At 36.8% G+C, this 10,118-nt stretch overlaps 1 protein-coding gene across 1 annotated transcript; it reads left to right on the top strand.

Annotated features, from left to right (window-relative positions):
- Positions 1-2,749: 2,749 nt before the first annotated feature.
- LOC111375621 (stromal 70 kDa heat shock-related protein, chloroplastic) lies at positions 2,750-7,212 on the top strand. Its single transcript, XM_022998471.1, has 8 exons — positions 2,750-3,457; positions 4,473-4,725; positions 4,908-4,987; positions 5,134-5,276; positions 5,356-5,454; positions 5,566-5,755; positions 5,845-6,243; positions 6,540-7,212. Exons 1-8 carry the CDS (start codon positions 2,903-2,905, stop codon positions 6,936-6,938), a joined length of 2,118 nt encoding a protein of 705 aa, XP_022854239.1. The 5' UTR covers positions 2,750-2,902; the 3' UTR covers positions 6,939-7,212.
- The last annotated feature ends 2,906 nt before the right edge of the window (positions 7,213-10,118 follow it).

The raw sequence follows: 10,118 nt of genomic DNA, 5'->3' as shown, positions 1-10,118 counted from the left end.
CAAAAATCACAGCACTCAAGAAATGTCTCAAATTGAAACCTTAAGTCCATGAAAGCAGATTTATCAGTATCAAAAGGCCGAATGGTAAATTGTTGAAGCAAAAAACAACATAAAAAAGGAAGTTAAAATCTTGAAAAATCATACATATGAAGTCAAAAAAATAAAATTCCAACCCCAAAACAAACAAATATCTTACCTAACAAAGTTCGCGATGCACCGCTCCGGAAAACCTACGAACCTTCAAGTTTGAAAATCTTTTGAGTATTCAAATGATCTAGGATTTTCTTTCTTTGTCACGAGGCGAAAGTAGAAAAGTAGTAGAAGAGCGGATGTGGAGACAGTAGAAAAGCAGTAGAAGAGGTAGATTATGTGCTCTAGAAAAGAAAGCGTCTCATTTTCCCATAGGAATATACTACAGTAGCAAAATTGGATAAGGTGAATGGAGTGTGAAAAGCTATGTGATATAAATGAATAGTAATATTAAAACCTCTCTTTTAAGAGGTAGTAGATAAGAGCGATGTTATTCAAAAAGTCCTTTATTATCTATTAAAAAGTAATGGTTTCAGAACTTTGTACAAATAATTTAAATTATAAATAGATATAAAATGAATGGTAGATAAGAGGATGGTACTCATGAACTCTATAAAAGATGTGGGTTAAAAGTGATTTAATTGATTATAAACAATTTATAATTAGTACGAGGACTAAATCTTCGAGAACTGGTTGATTGTAAAGTAGTTTCACCGTCGAAGATATTGTGGCGAATCAACAACGGCACCTTAGTCACTGAATAAAAAGTCTTGAATCAAAAACGGTACTTCAGTCATCTAGAGAAATTATCTCTATAATATAACAATTGATAATTCTAATTGAAGTGGGAGTGTGGGTGGGGTGCAGTTGGGTTAGTTAGAAAAGATGAGAGCTTTTTCTTTATTTTTAAAGTGGGATCTATTTTCTGTAAATTTTCCTTCATTTTTTTTCTATTTTGTCGATTTATTTTATTTTTATTTATTTAAAGAGCAAGGCAAATTCGTCACTACGTGAATTTTATAGAAAATGGATGGAAGGAAGTAACTTGCAATTAAATAAAAGGTTAGAGAATTTTTATGTTAAAAAAATTTAGGGTAGATTAGTATCAATTTGCAAAGATTGGAGACGAAATGTATCCATTTCTTTAGAGATGACAATTTGAACCGTCAAAATCGAAAACTGCGGTTAATCGAACCGAATGTGGTGAAAAAACCCAAACCGATAGTGCAATGGGGCGGATATGGTTTTTATTTTAATGAACCGGTTCGTAATGGTGCGGGTATGGTATTTACGTCGTCAAACCGAAACCGAACCGATTACCCACTAATAAAAAAAAAACACAATTGAATTGATTATGAGCTTTATACTACTTTTCTATCCAGACCAAAACAAAATTCCTCCCCTCCTCATTACATCTACCTGACTCATTCGGCTAGCCCACTTACCATTAGCTCATAATAGCATTAGTATGACAGTATATAAATGCAAACCCTACTCTCCACAAACCACAAACTCACGCACGGCTCCACTGCCTCTACGGTCCAAGTCGTCGTCGCCTCCGAAAATTTGTTACATTTGTTAGCCATTCTATTACTGCTGATTATGTAAAAACAGAGTTCGATATTTTTCTAGACGTGCCAGTATTGCCAAGGATGAATAGGAATCAACTTTGAATGCTGATCTATGCTAGTAAGACTTGTAGGGAAGAATGAATCATGTAACTTCGATGCACAACAATTAATAATGAAGGAAAAGTTTAGTATTATTATATTTATAATATTGTTTGTTAATTTTGTATTTTACAATTGAAAATTAGGATAATGTTTGCATTTACGTTTGAAATATTGTTTGATAATGTTTGCATTTTCGTTTTGAATACTGTATTTTTGTTTTCATTGACTTTTTTCATAAATTGTTTTATATCAATTTGACGGATGAACCTATAAAAAATAATTTATTTTCATGGTTATTAACCGAACCTAACCGTGCCGAACCGAGATACGAACCGATTTACGTGGTTATGGTGCGGTTATGGTATAGTAAAAAATTTGGTGGTGCGGTTATGGTTTTGGCCAAACCGACCCATAACCGAACCGTTGCCAACCTTACATTTCTTAGATGATATTAAATGAGAATGGATGGATAAACTAAGCACCTATTTGAACCCCATTATTTCTAATTATTTTTTTTACAGTACTCATTTTCAATCACACATTCTTCATTAAAATAATATTACACACAAAGAAAAAAAATTTCTTTCTTTTTTAATTATACATTTCCCATCAATTTACTATGTCATAATATATTACAAGAAATTAATGGGTTCAAACAGGTCCTAAAATTTCTTTTTAATGCGCTAAAAAACGAATACGTACTAACATTTATATAGAGCATGTTTGGCAAAAAAAAAAAAAAAAGGAAAATTATTTCTAAGCTGAAAATTCATAGTTACGTGACTTTTGGTTCACACAAACTAATGAAACAATGCTCGTATGAACAGATCTGGGCTCGGCCCATAGAATTTCATATTGGGCCTAACTTTTTTCAATTAATTCGTCCGTCCAGGCCGCAAAATCTACAATCCAACGGCTAATAATCTCCGTGTCTCCCCATCACAAATGAAATCTAGCCAATAGACGCTTCTGGAACCGTCCACGTGTTCTCACCTAACCCTCACTCTACCCTGACACTACACAATAAAAACCTCCGCCCTTCCGCAATCCCCTTATCTCCTTTCTCGCAATTCTTAGTTCAAGGGTACGAGGAAGGGTTTCCATTTCCCACTCTCGCACTTCCCCATTTCTCTCTACAGATACTCACATAGATATATATACGTAAGAAATTTCGTAGTTAATTTAGTAGAAAGACAGAAATGGCGGCATCAACTGCTCAAATTCATGCTCTGGGTGCCACCACTTACTTTGCTTCTGCAAACACAACTGGGAGAAATTCCCCGAAGACGGTGTTTTTGGGAACGAAGCTTAACAATACGGTGTCGTTTGGACTCAAGATAAAGAATAGGGCTAGGAGAAGCTCGGGTCGAAATCCCCGCGTGATGCCACTCCGAGTTGTTGCGGAAAAAGTTGTGGGAATTGACCTTGGAACTACGAATTCTGCTGTTGCGGCAATGGAGGGAGGGAAACCGACTATTGTGACTAATGCTGAGGGGCAGAGGACTACGCCATCTGTAGTTGCTTACACCAAGAGCGGCGACAGGTTGGTGGGGCAAATTGCAAAGAGGCAGGCTGTGGTGAACCCTGAGAACACGTTTTTCTCGGTCAAGAGATTTATTGGTCGGAAAATGTCGGAGGTGGATGAGGAGTCCAAGCAGGTCTCGTACACAGTGGTCAGGGACGCGAATGGGAACGTTAAGCTTGAGTGCCCTGCAATTGGGAAACAATTTGCTGCTGAGGAAATATCTGCTCAGGTATATATGTTTTAAATTGCAACTTGCTTCATCGATCAAGCTTTAACTAGTCATTTCGTATAATAAATTGTTAGATGTGGTTTTGTGATCACCAATTGGATAGTAACAGAGTCGGTGTTTTGTTATTTATGCTTTATGTATTTTGAAATTGAAAGGTTTTGCATTTATGTTCTGTTTTATTGGATTTGGATAAACCTGAGCGCGCGTTTTTTTATTTCTCTCTGTTCTGACTAGACTTATCTAGGTGATGTACCTTATCTTGTGCATTGAGGTGGGTAATCATGGAATTGATAAGGATTTTATTGCAATCCCATTTTAATTTCTCACGTTACACTTGCAACAATGAATTGCACGTTACACAGTTTTACATTCAAATCATTTCTGATTTTTTGATAATTTGTGCTTTTTAAATGTAAGTGGAAAAATGATGCATGTGCAGAGGGAAGTTTTAGGGTTTGGTTGCCCTTGATCTTGACCGGCCAACGTGGCTGTAGCAATAGTAATAGGTCACAATTGAAAAGTTAGCTGTCCAATTATGTCTCTGAGACCTATAACAGATTCTCTGTGGACCGTATTGGGCATATCTGCTTTCCAAACCTCTCCTTTATTTACTATAATATGCAAAACATGTGAGGATACGCATGTGTGCTTGCATACTGGATGTTACAGTCTTAAGGAGAAGGTAATTAGAGATAAAGGGCACATGATTTTACAATTTTAAGAGGTTCTTCTCTAAGATCAATTATCACTGCACCTCCCAGGCTTACTGCTCAACGACCTAGCAGTTTGTGACCAGTGGTGCATACATAAATTGAGGCAAATTGCCTCTTGTTTATATGTTTATTCGAACTAATTGATAAGGTATTATATCTTTTGATGATTTATCAATAATTATTATCATTTTTTTTAATTTCATAGAAAGATAGTTCATCACGGATTATCTTCTTGCTGATTCTTGATTGTCATCCTAATGTTAAGAAGTTAATCTAATTGTTCATTTAATTTTTCGATATAGGTTTTGAGGAAGCTTGTTGATGATGCATCGAAGTTTTTGAACGACAAGGTTACTAAAGCTGTTGTCACAGTTCCTGCTTACTTTAATGATTCTCAGAGAACAGCGACCAAGGATGCTGGTCGTATTGCTGGTTTGGATGTTCTCCGGATTATAAATGAGCCTACTGCTGCCTCGTTGGCTTATGGTTTTGAAAGAAAAAGCAATGAGACCATTCTGGTTTTTGACCTTGGAGGTGGTACATTTGATGTTTCAGGTACGAAGACTCTACTGATTTATCCCTCTTGTACTGTCTTCTGGACCTTAGGTTGTACTTCCCCACATGCCGTGGTTTATAGCTTGAGTCTTGATTTGTTTTGAAAGTATTTGAGATTTAAAAGAATTGCATTTTGTGCATTGCGAAGTTTCAATGATTTATCTTTATTCCTGCCACTGTAGTTCTTGAGGTTGGCGATGGTGTGTTTGAGGTTCTATCTACTTCTGGAGATACACATCTTGGTGGTGATGACTTTGATAAGGTCCATGTTCCTTCCTCAGATCTTTCAGAATAACTTGTTATTCTATTTGATTGAGCTATAACTTGCCTTTTCCTTATATGTCATTTATGTTCTGCACTTGATTTGCCGATTGCTCCAGTCATTCACTAGTATGTGTAATCATCCAGAGAATTGTTGATTGGCTTGCTACAAATTTCAAGAAAGATGAAGGAATAGATCTTTTGAAGGACAAACAAGCTCTTCAGCGTCTGACTGAGACGGCAGAGAAAGCTAAAATGGAGCTATCATCTTTAACACAGACTAATATCAGGCACGTTTGTAGTTTTGCAATTGCCTTAGGAATTTTCTGCTTGCATTTTATTCTGATTAGTTTTTACTCTATTGTCTAGCTTGCCTTTCATTACTGCCACAGCAGATGGCCCCAAACATATCGAGACCACTCTTACCCGAGCTAAATTCGAGGAATTATGCTCTGATTTGCTTGACAGGTATTGGGAGCTGAAAGCAACTTTTAAGACAGTTATCAATTTCTTAAGTTATTGCTCCTTTTTAATGAAGCTCGTGTGAAGAGACTCAAGTATATTATCTTTCTTTCTCAGGCTGAAAACACCTGTCCAAAATGCCTTGAGGGATGCAAAACTTTCATTTAGTGATATAGATGAGGTCATCCTAGTCGGTGGTTCAACCCGTATTCCAGCTGTTCAGGAACTTGTTAAGAAATTGACTGGAAAAGACCCCAATGTTACAGTCAATCCTGATGAAGTTGTGGCCCTTGGAGCTGCTGTCCAGGTTTCCCCTGTTCCCATTTCTGCTTTCTTGGACGCCTATGGTTTTATGGGTCACTTTCTTTTTTACACCTATCTACCTTATTTACTTAGGCTGGTGTCTTGGCTGGAGATGTCAGTGATATAGTCCTTCTAGATGTGACACCGTTGTCTTTGGGGCTTGAAACCCTTGGAGGTGTGATGACAAAGATTATTCCAAGAAATACAACATTGCCCACTTCAAAATCAGAAGTGTTCTCAACGGCTGCTGATGGTCAGACAAGTGTTGAAATTAATGTCCTTCAGGGTGAGAGAGAATTTGTTAGGGATAACAAGTCTTTGGGCAGCTTCCGTCTTGATGGAATACCACCTGCTCCACGCGGAGTTCCTCAAATTGAAGTCAAATTTGACATTGATGCAAACGGCATCCTTTCTGTCGCCGCAGTTGACAAAGGAACTGGAAAGAAACAAGATATCACCATTACTGGTGCAAGCACATTGCCTAGCGACGAGGTACGAGTTTTTGGTGGGGTGTTAACCAACAGAAAATTCTATACAACTGCATGCGTTAGAGTATTGAGCCCAATGAGCCGTAATGGGCTAATAATTTGAGATTTAATTAGATAATTTTTCCTCGAATTAATGGCTCCTCTGCAGCAGTTTGTGGATGACTATATCGAGGATGCCACTAATGAGGGTGTACTCATAGTAGGCCCTTTAAGGAAGAAGGGGCCCGGGGCTTGCATTTGTTACAAATAGACCATTTGCCTTTTTCATTTATGTTAAATTTGTAATTTGAAATTTTGCAGGTAGAGAAAATGGTCAAAGAAGCTGAAAAGTTTGCCAAGGAAGACAAGGAGAAGAGAGATGCTATAGATACCAAGAATCAGGCCGATTCTGTTGTTTACCAAACAGAGAAACAGTTGAAGGAACTTGGTGATAAAGTTCCTGCCCCAGTTAAGGAGAAGGTCGAGGCGAAACTTGGAGAGCTTAAGGATGCAATATCAGGGGGCTCGACCCAAGCCATTAAGGATGCTATGACAGCCCTGAATCAGGAAGTCATGCAGCTTGGCCAGTCGCTATACAATCAACCAGGTGCTGCACCTGGTGCTGGCCCAGCTCCTGGTGGTCAAGCAGGCCCTTCAGAATCGTCAGACAAGGGACCCGAAGGAGACGTTATAGATGCAGATTTCACAGATAGCAAGTGAGGCTGCGTGGAAATGGATACAGATCTTTGTCATTATAACTACTTTCAATTTTTTACTTCCGACATAAGGAATCTTTTTGTCCAAATTGATCAATGAGATTGAGAGGTGGTGGAAATAGGTATAATAGATATTGGAAGGGCTTACAGCCCCAGGTGCGTCAACTTGTATTTTGAACGGTTTGGATGCATTTGACATTTGCTTTGAAATTTTCCTTTAGTTTTGTAATGGACTTCTTGTGTACTTTCGCACTTACTACTTTGATGTTTTATGTGGATTTGTTGTGTCATAATTTGACCAGTTTTATCCAAAGGGAATGGAGAAGGCCTCACCTCTTGAACTCTGTTAAAAGAGGCATCAATTTTAGAATCTGCAAACGAGAACCCAAAACCCAAAAATGCCCTTTTGTTAACGATATTTCCAGATTATGAGTTGTTATTTTCTGCATTTTTAGTCTCAGATATTTTATAGTTTGGATTTTTTAACTCTCAGATATTTGGCAGGACATCTGAAAAGCCAAAAGCTGCTTTTTGAGATTAGAAAGTTATAAGCACGTTGTGATAGTTTTATGGAATTAAGCGGATATGAAATGGATTTATCATGAAGCTATTCTATAACAAATAAAAGTAAAAGTAAAAGTAAAAGTCTTGCTAAAAGAGTCCATGACATTATTACTTTTAAGATTGCTTGGGTAAAGTTCAAGCAAGAGTAGCAAACGTGCAAAACATGCAGAATATAGAGGTGGCGGTGCTTGCACTTCCTTTTTTGGGCAATCCTTTGACTGATGATTTGAAGGAACGCTCTTGAATAACTGTCTTTGCAATCCATTTCTCTATGACGTGTAACTTAAGTGCTCAAATGAAAGAATGGCAGCAAGCGCTTATCATTTAATATTGTATATAATCCATTTTATTGAGTAAAAACAACGTCAAAAGAGAATAAGCTTACAGAAACAGCCCTCAATATCTGATTTATGCAGCAAAGACAAAATCATTATTCATTCATTATTGTGGGAAAAAAAAAAATGTCTCTCTCTCTAACTAGAGTCCAAAAATGCGCTTACAAGCCTTCAAGATCTTGGCGCTGCTGTTTTTATTTTTCTTGGTGTTTCTGACAGATTCAAGGTCATCATCAAGTGGAGATGATAGTAAAGCATACTGGTCATGGATCCTGCAATACCTTTCAGAAACAGATGAAGATCTTCTCAATGAGAAAGCCCTTGAGCAAAGTTGGAACGAAGTAGATATTGAAACATTTCCTTTCAATTTCAATGCACCAAACCTCTTCCCAATGCTATCTTCATCCTCTAACTCGGAAGAGAAATCATGTGCTATATTCCAAGATTCACAACTGTGATTTGGGGTAGTGTTAACATCGGGTTTTTGCGAGGAAGAGAGAAGATGTGATGAATCTATGGTGCTCAAGTATCTGGTTTTGGAATAACTAATCATTTTCTTTTGCTTTTGGACAAACTTTTTTCTTGGCCCAGAAGAATATTTAGTGATAACTGATAATTACTTGTGGAGGAAGAAAAGTTGCATGCATATACATACGAAATATGTTGAATGGAAACTATGAAAGAAAAATTTCAAGATGCTTTATTGTTAATTTTGCCGAATCAAACAGGGTCTTAGATGGAGGTCGTAAACATTTTTCCTTAGAATTTTTATCATTAAGAACATGTTCTGTGGAAACAAGTCCGTGATTTAAATATAGATTTATCAGTGTTGAATCATTAAATATTAGTGGGAATGGAGTGAAAATCTGCCAAGTAGTGAGCAGTGGGCACAATTACCAGAGAGCGTACCTAATGGAGAAATTCAAATAATTCTGTCACATTCTTGAAAGAACAGTTGAATATTAGGTTGTGGCAGTCAAATTTTGGTTAGAACTAACTTTTTGGGTCAAAAAAGCACCTAAAAGACATGGTAATTCTCAGTGGATGACAATGTGTGCTGAGAAAACTTTGGCGGATTTCCATCTTACAGCGGTAAAATGTAAACAATCTGCAAACGACGAAACTAGTTAACAAGCATTTTGCACCTTTAATTCTTTCTTCCTCTGGATTCAAAGAGCAATAAGCAAATTTGACTTAAACGTCGTTTCCCTTGGAAAGTTGAAGAAAATAAGAGAACTAATAAATGAACTTCGAAGAACAAATTTTTGTGCTTTTGAAGCGAAGGAAAGCCATTGATTGATCAGATAGATGGACCATTTGACTATTGACTGCATTAATAGATGAATCCCTCATATCGACTTGTTAAGGAAGATAATTTGTCGAAAGGATTGGTTTGTCATGTGATGACGTTACTTGTGCCAAATAGACTTGAATGAAGAAATATTGATCGGCTAATAATCACACACTATCATTCAAAGAACAGTGCCGAGAGTTAAAAGAAAGAAGTTTTTAAGGAACAAAACTGCTTCTGAACGGAAAAATGACAATTTCAATCAGTAAGTGTTATGCCCTAAATCCAATCGATTTAGATTGTAAAAACTTTTAATATGTTTAATGTATTTAATTTTGGCAAAATCTATTATTTATTTAAATTAATTTTCTGATAAATAATATTAAATAATAGAGTCCGAAGATTCAAGTTTAAGTAATTTGTTAATCACAAAGAGTTGTGATTGTGAGATACAAATGACGTATGATTGGATTTTGAATAATTTGTGGTCGTAAGTAATAATGAGATACGAATATCGTTATTACAGATAGATCATCACGTGTGGCATTTCCTACTTGTGAAGTAAGTAGCTGATCTCACAAGCTAAAGTGCGGTGACACTTAAATGAACACGTGGATATTTTGTTATAGAGCAAAATATTGGAGTCCCGCTAAGAGATTCCATATGGATAACTATCGAGTGTCAGTGGTTAATCTCTAACGTTCGGTAACGAAATTGGTCCTTTGACTAGAGGTCATCATAGTGCCTTGTATGAGGACGGTCATGCTTTGACGGTGTTGGATGTTGCTCTACCAAGGGCCGCTAATACGGCATCGTTCGGGTATGTCAAGAACTATATGAAGGTTGTGAATGACCAATAGAGGATTCGTTACTCTTAGATAGTAAGAGATTGTGATCTGTATTTCCTTCAATTAAGTCAATAACGAAATCTTTGGCCAAAGTATACACACAAGCCAAAAAGGAGATTTCAACTCATATTGATTTAATAGTAGAA

The sequence above is a fragment of the Olea europaea genome, unplaced genomic scaffold (genome assembly GCF_002742605.1).
Source record: "Olea europaea var. sylvestris unplaced genomic scaffold, O_europaea_v1 scaffold1391, whole genome shotgun sequence".
NCBI lineage: Eukaryota > Viridiplantae > Streptophyta > Magnoliopsida > Lamiales > Oleaceae > Olea > Olea europaea.
This window is presented reverse-complemented; position numbering and strand designations above follow the sequence as displayed.